This window comes from Heptranchias perlo, chromosome 10 (genome assembly GCF_035084215.1).
Source record: "Heptranchias perlo isolate sHepPer1 chromosome 10, sHepPer1.hap1, whole genome shotgun sequence".
Classification (NCBI taxonomy): Eukaryota; Metazoa; Chordata; class Chondrichthyes; order Hexanchiformes; family Hexanchidae; genus Heptranchias; species Heptranchias perlo.
The window spans coordinates 32,329,069-32,346,313 of NC_090334.1; the positions used below are offsets into that span (position 1 = coordinate 32,329,069).

The following is a 17,245-nucleotide window of genomic DNA, read 5'->3' on the forward strand; positions in this document are numbered from 1 at the left end:
TCTCCACCTCCCTCTCCTCCTTTAAGACCCACCTCCTTGACCAAGCTTTTTGTCTCTCATCCTAATCCTTCCTTTGACTTAACATCTGTTTTTTTCCTTACTGCTCTGTGAAGTGCCCTGGAATATTTTTCTACATTAAAGGAATTATATAAATGCAAGTTTTTTTAAATATCCTTTTTTTTCTTAAATCCTTTAGTCGGTGCTGGGAAACACTTCCATAGGTGCAGGGGTCTTTCATTACCTTGTTCAAGTGCTCATTCTTTACATTTGAGCCTGAACAGTAGCTGTTAGCAGAGGGTCCACTGGTAGCATTCTCAAGCTTTAGTCAGAAAGTTGTGGTTTCAAGCCTCACCGCACAGATTGGAGCACATAATCCAGGCTGGCACTTAAGTGCAGTACTGAGAGGTGCTGCCTTTTGGATGAGACATTAAACTGGGGCCACGTTCAGATGATTGTGAAAGATCCCTGGCTCTATTTGAGGAAGAGAAGGAGTCTATGGCTAACATTAATCCCTCAATCAACACCATCAAAAACAGACAAACTGGTCGTTTATCTCATTGATGTTTGTGGGATCTTGTTGTGCACTGGCTGCATCGTTTACTTGCAAAACAACTGTGACTGCACTTCAAAATTAACTTATTGGTTGTGAAGCACTTTGGTAAGACCTGAATTTGTGAAAGACGCTATATAAATGCAAGTTGTTCTTATTTGACTGTGTGGTCTTCATAGCCAAATCCACGCAGGCCTTTTCCATCAGGAGTCAATGAATAATGATGGAAGAGATAGAACCTTGGCAGATTTTTTTTGTCCTCCCTAACCCAGGGATGCCGAGGCCAACGACAAACCCCCAGTGCCGCTTTGACTGACGTCACTGAACTCAGCATGGACCAGTGAACAGACCCGGCACTTTCGGGTATAGCTCGGTAGAACACGGTGCTGTTGCCAACTGCGTGACTGGGGTGCCAGCTGCATCTATTTTTAATTGATTACAGCATTGGCAGTTTCTATGTAAAATGTTTCAATTCACACCGAGTTACGATTGGTTTCAGGTGATTGGCCAATAATGGAGATTTTTTTTCTTTGAATTGTGAATGGGGTTTCCCATCATGTGAACCAGTGATAACAAGGTATTTATAGTATCTACAGAATTTGGCTGGAATGCAGCTGTAGAAATACTAGAGTGGAAATCACTGTAACCATGAGCCACATTCAGACCTGCATGATGCAGCTGTTAGTGTCTTTACATGTTACCCTTTCACTTGCCTGGTGTACAGTTAGCCAGAAGGTAGTAGAGTCAGAATATAGTTCCTCTGAATTGTAACCAGTCAGAATTATCTTTAGCACACACGCTGTTTAATGATTAGCAGCAGCTTTCTGTCTAATTTCCTCTGGACATTTAAGTTTTCCTTGAAAAATAAGATGTTTTAATTAAACCAAAAATTATTTTTATTTTAGTATTTCTCTATTTTCTAATAATATATTTTCTTTATGGTCGTCAAAATATTAAACTTTGTTCCAGGAACAAACAAGCTCATTAAAATATACTTTAGGTCACACTGACATCACGTTAAAATCTGGTTCAAATCATTTTGCTGGACAGTTCCTAGTGTCCTGTGTTCCTGATATGGTTGATATCAGATTACTCAAGTCCCACTTTCACATATTAGTCACTTGTTTTATTAAGGAAATGTGACTGCAAGGATGGTTTGGCAACACCTGTTATGTTTTTGCTTTTGGAATTCCATCTGATATGCTATATTGAGATTATTATTTGAGTAACAAATTATTTTAACATTTTGAAAGCTTAAAATAGTTATTAAAATTGTTTGAGATACCTACAGTACCTGTGTACAGTTAACCCTCTCTATAATGCTGTCTTGTTATGCTGAAGGGGATGTTATAGAGTTGCTGGTTTCTATGGTTTCATTATTAATAAAGTAATCAGAAACAGTTTGTCTTGTACCAGAGGTTATGGTACTATAAAAGTAATAGAACAATATTACCCACTGTTTGTCAGGTAGGATTTCTATTCTTTGAGGATACATTATCCTTCAATGAAAGCATGCACCTATTTCCCTCGACCCATATTTTCTGCCTTCACTGGTCTTCTGGCCACGCAATTCCTGTATCCAAGAAAAAAAGAGTAATCAGTCTGATGCCAGGCCACTATGATGCTCTTTGTCTTGTAATAAGAGGCACGTGAGAACAGTTCTCACTCTAAATTTTCGGTCCCTTTGTAGGGAGTTATCAGGCCTTCACCCAGCTCTGAGGCTGTAAAACAGCAGCGGGGGAGGGAGGGCTGAATCAAATTTGAACCCGATCACTCCATGGCTCAGTACATTGGCACTCCATCAGGATATGCTACCATGCCACTAAGTTAAGTAAAACTTTTTGTATGCTCTTCAAAGTTAGCTTTGCATCTGACAAAAACTGTTGCTGCAATAAAAAATAAAATACATCTTTATTGTAGTAAGGAAGCAAGAGAACACAATTGCAATTGGATAGGTAAGCAGACTGACATATCTTGCAAGCTGCTTGGTTTTTCAGCATACCTCAGTTTGACACTTACTAGCCCCTGGTTAGTTTCAGAATTGAATTTTTCATATTTTCACTGTGTATCAGAAAGAGTTGCAATGAAAAGGCTGTTGTAAATGATTATATAGCTTCAGCTATATAAACCTTTAAACTATAATCAACTTATTTTATCAAACTTATTTTAGTTACACACTGAAAATCTGATCTTGTTTTGTAAAGCTGAGGCTGCTTCCTAATTCCGAGGATAAATTTAATGAGCTATAATATTTCCTTGCTTTTTTTCAGAAATATTGTGATAGAAACAAAAAGGAGCACCATTTGATCTGGTTCAGAAATTCACTGAAAATGATTAAGTTTTTTCTCTTAGTGAACAAACAAGGGCAAATGAGACTCTGCAGGTATTATGAACCTGTGGAGATCCACAAAAGAACACTGTTAGAAGCTGATGTCATTAAAAATTGCCTCTCACGAACAAAGGACCAGGTAAAAATCCTAACACTTCAAAAAAGTTTCTGAATCTGTCTTTGTGTGCCCTGGATGAATTTGTTAAAAATGTAATTGTTTACTTTTGTACCATATTGATACACTGTTGTTGTTCCCTTTAGCGACAATGGTGGAGCACTGCAGTGGGGTTTGTCCTAGTAGCAAGTTTTTAACAGTCAGATGAGTTATCTCAGGTTCCCTGTAGCTCTTTGCTGGGTGGAAGTGGGGGAGGTATGTTACTATCTTATGTGAAATGACTACGGCCCACCTTCATGGTGTAGAGGGTTGATGGCAGGAGAAATTTGGGGTAGGAGAAGAGTCACATCATCAAATCTTCTTCAACAGATTAAGAATAGTAGGCATCAGATGGTGATTTCTTCTGTTCTTTTGATTCCCAAGGGAGGAAAAGAAAACTATTGGGCAGGATCAGCCTGGTCCTTCCTAACAGCCTACATTGGAACCAAATTTCTGAGGCCTGGCATCACATTGCCAACCAGCACTTTTGGTTGGGAAATGGCGTGTGACACAAAAGTATCTAAAGAGGGAAGAAAATGCCTCAGCAAAATCATTTCAAAATGTTTGTTTAAAAAATAAATAGAATCCAATTTATGAAACAGTTTGACAAATTGAGATTATGAAACTTCTGAACATGTTTCTTGTCTTTCCCTCAGTGTTCCTTTGTTGAATACAAGGATTTTAAACTCGTGTATCGTCAGTATGCTGCACTCTTTGTTGTAGTTGGCATTGATGATGCAGAGGTAAGCATCATTTACCACTCTCACTGAACCAATATATGCTGAACTTCATTGACTATCGCATGTTCTATATCTGTTTACCTTCTACAGGTATTCATTATACAAACTCACTCTTCAGTTTGGGTAATGATTAGAAAAGTTATTGCAGTATTAGCGAGTAAAAGAGCCAGCATTAATCTTCACATTTACAGTATTCATTATTTTAGCACTGGGCTTAGACTACTTGAGTAAAAAATAAAATGGAATCAACTAATGCACATAATTGATACAGGACTAGCACAGTGTCACACATTGTATATGCAGTCCACCCACAGTAAAGCAAATAATAGGCTAAATTTACACAAAATTATGCTGGTGCATTTTGTGTCGTGTGCCATATTGTATTTGTGTCAAACACATTTTGCTGATAAGTAATTTAGATACATGCCACACGATGTGATTCTATGCATAAAGTCTCTAAAAGCATCTGATATCTGCACCAATATTACAATACACTGCTGTGGAATGACTGCTGCCATTTTCATACAGTTTTTCAGTGGTGTCGAACTGCTCATTCCACAGAGAGAGACATCCTTTGTACTTAGAATTCATTTTTATATTGGTCTGATGCGCATGGTTTTTGGAGATTTAAACTTTATAATCAATCAATGACTGTGTGAGGTGTTACAAGTGGAGTTAGAGTGTCAAAGTAATATGAATAATGGAGTACTGGTACCATCTGAACTGGCCTTCCATGTAAGAAGCTGTGACTGATAACCTACTCCTCCACCACTGAAGAAGGGTAAATGTCCTTTGGCACCACCACCAATTGTGGCCAATCTTCTAATACAGGCTATCCCTTCTTTGAGCCACCACTTCCTGATGTTTAACTATGTTTTGATGCCTTTCTCTTTTCCACTTCGGAGTATGTATTCTATTGGTTGCATCGACAGAAAGTTCAGTCATATTGACTCTGCAGCTCTTCTTCTCAGTGACAAAATCTTTCAATTTGTTTTTCTTAGTTCTGTCAATAATTAACTTAAGTTCTGAATTGTTGAATGGAGCCATTTTTCTACTAGATGGTTCACTCCCACTCCTGCTACTGTTAAAGATCATGCTATTCCATTGTACTCAGCACCGAGTCTGCCCTTTATTGTGCTATGTTGGCAGATGTCTTCGATGCCATTTACTTATTACCCACAACATACAGTAACCCAAGCAGAAGACATTTTAGCACATATGCAGAATGTACTGTTGCATAAATATGCACAAAGTGTGTACCAAATGACAATGAAATTATGTAGGCCTGGAGTTTCCTCCTTGGGCGCAACCCGGAAGTTGCACCCGAAATTGCGCCCATTTTGACGGTCAAGTTATGCCCAAATATCCTCCCAATCTCATTAGAATACGCCCAAACTTAAAACGGGCGTAAATCAGCATAAACAATCGTGGTCCAAGGAAAGCACTGAACCCACACCAGTATATTTCTTTGAGTCTTAAAATTTAAAATTTCAACTTATTTAACCATCATTCATGCACCTCAGGCACATTTTTAAGAACCTGCAACCAGGGAAGCGTTTCAATTTTCAGCGTAACTTATACAGTTCTCAGTGAGGATAATTTTTTTTTAAAATGCTCACAGAATTGCAGTTAAATAACCAGATATATGACAATTTCCTGCTGTGCCTGAAAATCTGGTCGCAATATTGAGAGGCCCCTGAACAAGCGCTATTGGAGGATACTCACATTTGAGAGTTGGGGGTGTGGCCAGTTTTGTGGGCGGAGATTCGTTCGGATGGAAGAACGTAAAAGATTGAGAAAACTTGGGCATATTGTAGTTACACGCGTGACTCCCACCCAAAATTCCACAATCTTTTAAACCACGTAATTGGTTTGTGCCCATATTACGTGTGTGTCTGGGCACAAACACAGAGGAAATTCCAGGCTGTAATGATTTTCTGTAGTGAAATTTTACATTCTTGAGGTATCATATTTAATAACAGAAGCTAATTTTTGTAACAGTCTAAAACTGTTTTTCATGTCTTTCATATAGAAGCTGAAGTCAATCTGTTATAGACGCAATAATATACAGAAAGATAGACAAAGCCTTATAATAGTGAGAACTTTCAGACCTTGGTGTTAAGTAATCAACATGTTAAAGAATCACTAACCCTATTCTATCATTCAATATTCTCATATAAAATGCAAATGACAAAATTACATTATATAAAGTACTGATTTCATAGAACAACAGCAATTTCAGCACATTAGGAGGCCATTCAGCCCATCGTGCCTCTGCCACTGTTAGCTCCACATTGGAGTTACTTGTTCCATTCACATTTCCCTGCTTGTTCTACATATCCTTTAAAATTTTTCCTTTTCAAGTGTTTATTTAAGTCTCTCTTAGGAGCTGTAATTGACTCAACTTCCATAGCCACTTGCAGTAATGAACTCCATATTCTAACCTCCCCTTTATTTTTAGTGCTAATTCTAAATTTATTCCTCTTTGTTACCGATTCACTGACCAGTGGAAATAATCTTTCACTATTAACCATCTTAGATTCTGTCAAAAATTTGAATGCTTCCGTTAGAACCCTCCCCTTTTCAAACTTCTCTGCTCCAGTGAAGACAGTTCTAGTTTTTCCAGATCTCTCATCGTATTGATAACTGCTCTTCCCTGGTATTTTCCTATTAATCAATGTTGCACCTTTTCCATGGCTACAACATCTTTTCTATAATGGGATGCCCAAAACTCAACAAGTGCTCCAACTGAGGTTTAACCAATGTCTTGTACAGATTCATCAACACCTCCTTGCTTTGTATTCAGTGCCCCATACATAAAACCCAGAATCTCATTTGCCCTTTTTATGGCTTTTTCCATTTTCAATCCCGCTTTTAAAGATCTGTGCAACTGCATCCCCTACATCTCTTTGTTCCGAAGACCCCATTCAGAGTTTTGCCATTTAGGTTGCAGTTCCATTCTGTTTTTCCAAAATCCATTACTTCACATTTATATATGTTGAAATGCATTTGCAGCATAATCAGCCCAGTCCCCTAATCTGTCTCCTCCACTAGTTTGTTTATGTCCCCCTGCAGTTTCCCTTAAAGTTTGCCATGCTCCTTAAATTTTTGACTTCAGTAAATTTTGGTATAAATGCCCCATGTTCCATGTTCAAATCATTTATCCAGAGAACACAAGTTCAAATCCTACCTTGGCAGTTTGAGAATTTAAATTCAGTTTAAAAAAAAATCTGGAAATAAAAAGCTGGTATCAGTAAACGTGACTGTGAAGCTGTCGGATTGTCATAAAAACTCAACTGGTTCATTAATGTCCTTTAGGGAAGGAAACCTGTCGTCCTTACTGGATTTGGCCTATAAGTGACTCCAGTCCCACACCAATGTGGTTGACTCTGAACTGCCCTCTGAAGTGGACTAGCAAGCCACTCGGCTGTATCAAAATCGTTACAAAGAATAACAAGAACAGCATTGTGGGAGCACCTTTACCACACAAACTGCAGCACTTCAAGAAAGCCCACTGCCACCTTCTCAGGGCAACTAGGGATGGGCAATAAATGCCAGCCTTGCCAGCGACACCCACATCCTGAGAATGAATTAACAAAATTATGGAAACAAAAGTTATCCCAATAAAGATCCCTAGGGCACACCACTAGCCGCATCTCATCAATGCAAGAAACATCCATTTATTCCAACTCCCTGCTTTTTATCCTTCAGCCATTGCTTTATCCATGAGATCTTGCTTTTAGGTTCTATCTTAGCTCCTAACATTCCTGTGCAAGAACCCTTCTTCAGTCCTACAACTATGTTCGTTCCCACATAAACTGCAACCACTGGCTGCTCAACCAGATTATTGATAACATTGAAATACAAATAATGCAGACAAATAACTATTCTATTTTTAATTTTCAGAATGAACTGGCAGTGTATGAACTTATACATAATTTTGTCGAGGTTTTGGATAAATACTTCAGTAGAGTGGTGAGTTAATAAACAATATTAATAATTAGTGGGACAGAAATACCATTTGTACAGTTAAAGTTGTCCCATGATGGTGTGGTGGCACATCTCATTGGGCCATAAAGGTTCTTGGAAATGGCACAAATCAGGCTACATCACTGGAGTGAGTCAAGTATATCACCAAGTAGCCTCACAAAAATGTAAATGAACGACAAAACAATTTTTAATAGTAGAAATATTGGTATCCTTTTGGCAATATATGTTTTATTCTGACTCAATTTTAGGGAGGCAGACTTTCAGAGATTGAAGAAGCAATTAATGGAGCTGGACTAGAATAAATTGTTCGAAGGACAAAGTTTTGAGCAGAAATGGCATACAAAGTCAATTTAAATCACTGGATAAGAAACTTAGGTTCATAGAAACAGGAGTAGGCCATTTAGCCCCTCGAGCCTGTACTGCCATTCGTTGAGATCATGGCTGATCTGTGATCAAACTCCATTACCTGCCTCAGCCCCATATCCCTTAATACCTTTGGTTAACAAAAATCTATCAATCTCAGATTTAAAATGAACAATTGAGCTAGCATCAACTGCCATTTGTGGAAGAGAGTTCAAAACATCTATCACTCTCTGTGTGTAAAAGTGTTTCCTAACTTCACTCCTGAAAGTCCTGGTTCTAATTTTTAGGCTCTGTTCCCTAGTCCTGGACTCCCCAACCAGCAGAAATAGTTTCTCTCTATCAACCCCATCAGTTCCCCTTAATATCTTGAAAACTTTGATCAAATCACCCCTTAATCTTCTAAATTCCAGGGAATACAACCTAAGTTTGTGTAATCTCTCCTCATAATTTAACTCTTGGAGTTCAGGGGGTAAATTTTAACCCCGTGAACAGGTGGGTTGGGGGCGGGTGGTAAGGTAAAAATCGTAAAGGAGTAAAACCCGACCCTAACCAGCCCACTTCCAGTTATAACGATCCCACACACGCGATCCGCTGACCCACCCTCAGTCATGTCCAACCCCCCCGCCATGTCCGAATCCCCCCCGCCACGATCTCCAACCCCTCATGTCCGATCCCACGCCAACGATCAACCCCCTCCCCACACCATCTCCGACCCCACTGATCCCCCCGATCCCCCCCACCCACACCATCTCCGCCCCCCCACCGATCCCCCCCACCCACACCATCTCCGCCCCCCCACGATCCCCCCCACCCACACCATCTCCGCCCCCCCACGATCCCCCCCCACCCACACCATCTCCGCCCCCCCACGATCCCCCCCCACCCACACCATCTCCGCCCCCCCACCGATCCCCCCCACCCACACCATCTCCGCCCCCCCACCGATCCCCCCCACACTCCACCCCACCCCCCACACTCCCCTCACCCCCCCCCACCCCACCACCCCCCACACTCCCCTCACCCCCCCCACCCCACCACCCCCCACACTCCCCTCACCCCCCCCACCCCACCACCCCCCACACTCCCCTCACCCCCCCACCCCACCCCACCACCCCCCACACTCCCCTCACCCCCCCCACCCCACCCCACCACCCCCCACACTCCCCTCACCCCCCCCACCCCACCCCCCCCACACTCCCCTCACCCCCCCACCCCACCCCACCACCCCCCACACTCCCCTCACCCCCCCACCCCACCCCACCACCCCCCACACTCCCCTCACCCCCCCCACCCCACCCCCCCCCACACTCCCCTCACTCCCCCCACCCCACCCCACCCCCCCCCACACTCCCCTCACCCCCCCCACCCCACCCCCCCCCACACTCCCCTCACCCCCCCCACCCCACCCCCCCCCACACTCCCCTCACCCCCCCCACCCCACCCCACCACCCCCCACACTCCCCTCACCCCCCCCCACCCCACCCCACCACCCCCCACACTCCCCTCACCCCACCCCACCACCCCCCACACTCCCCTCACCCCCCACACTCCCCTCACCCCCACCCCACCACCCCCCACACTCCCCTCACCCCCCACACTCCCCTCACCCCCACCCCACCACCCCCCACACTCCCCTCACCCCCCCACACCACCCCCCACCCCCACCCCACCACCCCCCACACTCCCCTCACCCCCCCACACCACCCCCCACACCACCCCAGCACCCCACACTCCCCTCACCCCCCCTCACTCCCCCACCCCCCACACTCCCCTACCCCCCCACCCCCCACACTCCCCTACCCCCCCACTCCCCTCACCCCCCCACTCCCCTCACCCCCCCACCCCTCACCCCCCCCACCCCTCACTCCCCTCACCCCCCCACCCCTCACTCCCCCCACACACCCCACCACCCCCCACACTCCCCTCACCCCCCACACTCCCCTCACCCCCCACACTCCCCTCACCCCCCACACTCCCCTCACCCCACCCCACACTCCCCCACCCCACCCCACACTCCCCCACCCCACCCCACACTCCCCTCACCCCCCCACACCACCACTCCCCTCACACCACCACTCCCCTCACCCCCCCACACCACCACTCCCCTCACCCCACCACACCACCACTCCCCTCACCCCCCCACACCACCACTCCCCTCACCCCCCCACACCACCACTCCCCTCACCCCCCCACACCACCACTCCCCTCACCCCCCCACACCACCACTCCCCTCACCCCCCCACACCACCACTCCCCTCACCCCCCCACACCACCACTCCCCTCACCCCCCCACACCACCACCCCCCACACTCCCCTCACCCCCCCACCACCCCACTCCCCTCACCCCCCCACCCCTCACCCCCCCACACACCCCACCACCCCCCACACTCCCCTCACCCCACCCCACACTCCCCCACCCCACCCCACACTCCCCCACCCCACCCCACACTCCCCCACCCCACCCCACACTCCCCCACCCCACCCCACACTCCCCTCACCCCCCCCCACACTCCCCTCACCCCCACACTCCCCTCACCCCACCACCCCACCACCCCACCACCCCCACTCTCCCCTCACCCCCCCACCCCACCACCCCCACACTCCCCTCACCCCCCCACCCCACCCCCCCCACACTCCCCTCACCCCCACACCCCACCCTCCCCACACTCCCCTCACCCCCCCACACTCCCCTCACCCCCTCACACCACCACTCCCCTCACCCCCCCACACCACCACTCCCCTCACCCCCCCACACCACCACTCCCCTCACCCCCCCACACCACCACTCCCCTCACCCCCCCACACCACCACTCCCCTCACCCCCCCACACCACCACTCCCCTCACCCCCCCACTCCCCTCACCCCCCCACACCACCACTCCCCTCACACCACCACTCCCCTCACCCCCCCCATACCACCACCCCCCACACTCCCCTCACCCCCCCCACACCACCACTCCCCTCACACCACCACTCCCCTCACACCACCACACCACCACTCCCCTCACCCCCCCACACCACCACTCCCCTCACCCCCCCACACCACCACTCCCCTCACCCCCCCACACCACCACTCCCCTCACCCCCCCACACCACCACTCCCCTCACCCCCCCACACCACCACTCCCCTCACCCCCCCACACCACCACCCCCCACACTCCCCTCACCCCCCCACCACCCCACTCCCTCCCCTCACCCCCCCACCACCCCACTCCCCTCACCCCCCCACCCCTCACCCCCCCACACACCCCACCACCCCCCACACTCTCCTCACCCCCCACACTCCCCTCACCCCACCCCACACTCCCCCACCCCACCCCACACTCCCCCACCCCACCCCACACTCCCCCACCCCACCCCACACTCCCCCACCCCACACTCCCCCACCCCACCCCACACTCCCCCACCCCACCCCACACTCCCCTCACCCCCCCCCACACTCCCCTCACCCCCACACTCCCCTCACCCCCCCACCCCCCCACCCCACCACCCCCACACTCCCCTCACCCCCCCACCCCACCCCCCCCACACTCCCCTCACCCCCCCACCCCACCCCCCCCACACTCCCCTCACCCCCACACCCCACCCTCCCCACACTCCCCTCACCCCCCCACACTCCCCTCACCCCCCCACACTCCCCCACCCCACCCCACACTCCCCCACCCCACACTCCCCCACCCCACCCCACACTCCCCCACCCCACCCCACACTCCCCTCACCCCCCCCCACACTCCCCTCACCCCCACACTCCCCTCACCCCCCCACCCCACCACCCCCACACTCCCCTCACCCCCCCACCCCACCACCCCCACACTCCCCTCACCCCCCCACCCCACCCCCCCCACACTCCCCTCACCCCCACACCCCACCCTCCCCACACTCCCCTCACCCCCCCACACTCCCCTCACCCCCCCACACCACCACTCCCCTCACCCCCTCACACTCCCCTCACCCCCCCACACCACCACTCCCCTCACCCCCTCACACCACCACTCCCCTCACCCCCCCACACCACCACTCCCCTCACCCCCCCACACCACCACTCCCCTCACCCCCCCACACCACCACTCCCCTCACCCCCCCACACCACCACTCCCCTCACCCCCCCACACCACCACTCCCCTCACCCCCCCACACCACCACTCCCCTCACCCCCCCACACCACCACTCCCCTCACCCCCCACTCCCCTCACCCCCCCACACCACCACTCCCCTCACACCACCACTCCCCTCACCCCCCCCATACCACCACCCCCCACACTCCCCTCACCCCCCCCATACCACCACCCCCCACACTCCCCTCATCTCCAAACCCCCACCCCACCCCCCATCTCCAAACCCCCACCCCACCCCCCATCTCCAAACCCCCACCCCACCCCCCATCTCCAAACCCCCACCCCACCATCTCCAAACCCCCACCCCACCTCCAAACCCCATCTCCAAACCCCCACCCCACCCCCCCATCTCCAAACCCCCACCCCACCTCCAAACCCCCACCCCACCCCATCTCCAAATCCCCACCCCATCTCCAAACCCCCACCCCCCATCTCCAAACCCCCACCCCACCATCTCCAAACCCCCACCCCACCTCCAAACCCCCACCCCACCCCCAAACCCCCACCCCACCCCATCTCCAAATCCCCACCCCCCATCTCCAAACCCCCACCCCCCATCTCCAAACCCCCACCCCACCATCTCCAAACCCCCACCCCACCTCCAAACCCCCACCCCACCTCCAAACCCCATCTCCAAACCCCCACCCCACCCCCAAACCCCCACCCCACCTCCAAACCCCCACCCCACCCCCAAACCCCCACCCCACCCCATCTCCAAACCCCCACCCCATCTCCAAACCCCCACCCCATCTCCAAACCCCCACCCCATCTCCAAACCCCCACCCCATCTCCAAACCCCCACCCCATCTCCAAACCCACACCCCACCCCATATCCAAACCCCCGCCCCCCACCCCCCACCCCATCTCCAAACCCCCATCCCACCCCACCCCACCCCCAAACCCCCATCCCACCCCACCCCACCCCCAAACCCCCATCCCACCCCACCCCATCTCCAAACCCCCATCCCACCCGACCCCATCTCCAAACCCCCATCCCACCCCACCCCATCTCCAAACCCCCACCCCCAAACCCCCACCCCATCTCCAAACCCCCACCATCACCCACCCGCCCCCACCCCGCCCCCACCCGCCCCCACCCTCACCCTCACCCTCACCGACCCCCACCTTCACCGACTCCCACCCCGCCGACCCCCGCCATCTCCGGCCCCGCCCCCGCCCCCGCCCCCGCCCCACCATCTCCGGCCCCACCCCCGCCCCACCAGCTCCTGCCCCACATCTGCGACCCCCGCCCCCAACCTCACCCACGATCTCTGACCCCCACCCTCTCCGACCCCCCCACCCCACCCCACCCCACCCCACTCTCTCTATCTCCAATCCCACCCCCACCATCTCCGACCCTCACCCTCACTGACCCCCCCACCCCCACCCACCCCACTCTCTCTATCTCCAATCCCCACCCCCACCATCTCCGACCCTCACCCTCACTGACCCCCCCACCCCCACCCCACCCTACCCTACCCTCACCATCTCCAACCCCCACCCCCACCATCTCCAACCCTCACCCTCACTGACCCACCCCCACCCTCACCGACCCACCCCCACCCCCACCCTCACCGACCCACCCCCACCCCCACCCTCACCCCCACCCTCACCCTCACCATCTCCATCTCCGACCCTCCCACCATCCCACCATCTCCGGCCCCACCCACCGTCTCCGACCCCACCCACCCTCACCCCACCCACCCTCTCCGACCCCCCCACCCTCACCCCACCCACCCTCACCCCACCCACCCCACCCACCCTCACCCCTTCCCCCCACCCTCACCCCACCCACCCTCACAGTCTCCGACCCCCCCACCCTCACCGTCTCCGACCCCAACCCCCCCCATCCCACCCTCACAATCTCCATCTCCAACCCCCCCACCCCAACCATCTCCGACTCCCCCCCATACTCTCCAACCCCACTGACCCCTCCCCCCCACCATCTCCGACCTTTTGGATTATTTTCTGTACCTGTCCATGACATTTTAATACTCTACGTACACGGACCTCTAAGTCTCTTCGGGCCTCCACTGTTTCAAGCTTTTCACCATTTAGAATGTACTCTGGTCTATCCTTTTTAGGTCCAAAGTGGAATACTCATACTTGCCTACATTGAAATCCATTTGCCACAGTTTTGGCCGTTCACTTAATCTATTAATACCTCTCTGTAATTTGACGCTTCCATCCACACTGCTTACAATGCTGCCTATATTTGTGTCAGCCGTAAACTTGGATATGTGGCTCTCGATCCAATCATCCAAGTCATTAATAAATGCAGTGAATAGTTGAGGCTCCAACACAGATCCCTGTAGGACACCACTGGTCACATCCTGCCAATTTGAGTACCTGCTCATTATCCCAACTCTGTCTCCTGCTGCTCAACCAATTTCCAAACCAGGCCAATAACTCAATAGGAATAAGAGGACACCTATCTAGGCAACAAGGGAGATAATGAGAGCAAAAAAGAGGCAGTTCTTCAAATATAGATCTTCATATCAATGGTGTTCAGGCAGGAGTGTAAGGATAGGTTGAAAACTGATAAAATCCTAGTTCAACAGGTGAAAACAGACAATAGATTAGGATTGCAGAATGTAGAGAAAACAGCTGGGAAACGGCCGATATCCTCAACAGTTTCTTTGCATCAGTATCACAGTGTGTTACAGCACAGAAGGAGGCCATTTGGCCCATCGTGCCTGTGCCGACTCTTTGAAAGAGCTATCCAATTAGTCCCACTCCCCTTGACGGCAAATGCCGTTGAGTCTTTCCTGCAACTGAGGGTCTGTTTTCCAGAAATGAGGACATTTTAAGAATGTTAGTAATTACAGTAAGGAATTGAAGGAAATGTTGAAGACATTGTAAGACGGTAAGGCCTCGGGGCCGGATGGCCTACATACATGGGCACTTATGTTCTAGCAGGAATCTATAGGGAATCATTAGAATCAGGAATTGTACCAAAGGATTGGAAAAAAGGAAACATAACACCTATCTTTAAAAAATGGTAAAAGGGGATTGTATGGGGAGAAAATCATCTCGACAAACCTGTTAAAATTCTTTGAGGAGGTATCAGTGCCCTTGAATAAAAGGAACCCTGAACATCATTTATCTAAAATGCAGCAAGATTTTTGATACAGCAACACATAGCAGGTTGGTCCATAAAGTAGAAAAGTACAGAATAGATGGACAGTTATTGAAGTGGACTGACAACTGGCTGCATCAAAGGAGGCAGAGGGTGGTCATACATGGAGCTGCATCATAGTGGTAAGAAGTGGATCATCTAAGGATCAGTGCTGGGCCTGAGGTAAGTGGGATAGAGATAAAACTGTCTAACATTTGCTGATGACACCAAGATGGTGGGGGGGGGAATGCGCGGGCTGCAAATAACTGAGAGCAGGATGATCCGACCCAGAGAGATAGAGATAAATTTGGAAGTTGGGCTGAGAAATGGCAAATGAAATTCAACGTTGACAATTGCAAGGTGATGAGACTATCACTTTGAGCGGAGAATAAAAATTCAGTTTCAGGATATAGCACAGGAAAGGGTTTTGGGGTATCGATGGACACATCATTGAAACCATCTGCGTACCGCGTAAACAAGGTAAATTTGGTTCTATACCGCATAGGATAGAACACAAATCTCTGATGGGATACTGAGCCTGATTGGTTCGTCCCATTCTGCACAGTTCTGATTGCCATATTACAGGAATGACCTCGTAACACTGGATTAGGTGCAGCAAAAGGCTGCTCATCTTATACCTGGCAGCAGACGCATGAGCTACAAGAAGGAACTGCAGCAGATGAGTTTGTTTACACTGCAGAAGAGGAGACGAAAAAGGGATCTTGTTGAGATATTCAAGATCCTTAAGAATGTCGACAAACTAAATCCTGAGAAAATGTTTACCATTGCTACAAGAATAATAATGAGGAGGGATGGGATGAAGCTCAGAATAGGGGAGATTTCACTACTTCACATACAGTGTGATGAATGTTTGGAATCAGCTCAGTGAGGAGGCAACTGAAGCCGATAGCGTTAATAATTTTAAGAATGAATTGGACAGGCATTTGGTGAAAAAATTATTTAGGGCTATTGGTAGTAAAATATTCTGTTTATGAATTCTGGTGCCAGCCAGGTAGACCATCATGGTCTTTTCCACTCTTGCACGCTCTGATTCTGTTACTTATCAAAATTCGTGCTATTTTATTGAGAAATCTGTGTCATTAATGCCAGTTTCTATAGTAACAATAAGCTGATCGAAATAAAGTAGTAGTCAAAGTCAATCATGGCTTCATTTACGTACAATTAAAACTAAAACATTTGGGAGAGATTTGGGCCTATTTTGTGTTTAAAATAAACATCATCTTGCCATCAGTATGTGTAGGACATGTCACTGTTCCTAAAGAAAGGAGGCTGGGTGTTAGGATCCCTTTCTGATAAAAATTAATTCACAGAAATAAGTGCGTTTAATATAACAAAGTGGCTCGCACTCGGTCCGCTTATGTTTGGGGGGCTTACAGAAATCAAAAGTGTTATCCTTCTGCCAGCTCATAATGCTTGATTATCATTTGCTTTAATGGCAGCTCTTTCTAAGGAAATCCAGCTGCTGCAGTGTCTTTTCGTTTTTGTTGAGAGGATTTTTTGGAAACTATAGAATGCTACAGATGTGCTTTTTTTTAAAGAACTTCAACCTGTCCAAAACTCTGCTGCACCCCCTTCCCTTCCTAAACCCGTCTCCCTTTTCACTTCTCTCTCCTCCTTTAAAAACCTCCTCAAAAATCCAGCTCTTCAACCAAGTTTTTGGCTCCCCCACCTGATCGTTCCTGGCTCTGGGTCTGATCCTATATGTCTATTTGTGAAGCATGCCGGCACTTTATTACGTTAGAGGCATTACTTAAATGGAAGTGGTTGTTGTTAAGGAGTTGAACTTTTTATGGAAATCAGTTTCTGTATCCTGGTGACACGATGATAATACCAACATAACCCCAAAGACATTTTATGCTCTTCCAG

At 49.7% G+C, this 17,245-nt stretch overlaps 1 protein-coding gene across 5 annotated transcripts in view; it reads left to right on the forward strand.

The window, feature by feature from the left end:
• ap4s1 (adaptor related protein complex 4 subunit sigma 1) overlaps positions 1-17,245 on the forward strand; it is a 47,387-nt gene that overhangs the window by 2,727 nt on the left and 27,415 nt on the right. For 4 of the 5 annotated variants that reach the window (XM_067991405.1, XM_067991410.1, XM_067991408.1 and 1 more), the window contains exons 2-4: positions 2,821-3,018; positions 3,690-3,776; positions 7,680-7,748. In XM_067991405.1, the coding sequence (XP_067847506.1) occupies positions 2,881-3,018; positions 3,690-3,776; positions 7,680-7,748 (294 nt within the window). In that variant the 5' untranslated portion in view covers positions 2,821-2,880. Of the gene's footprint in view, positions 1-2,240; positions 2,506-2,820; positions 3,019-3,689; positions 3,777-7,679; positions 7,749-17,245 lie in introns of all 5 variants that reach the window. The other variant, XM_067991406.1, reaches the window with a different exon arrangement.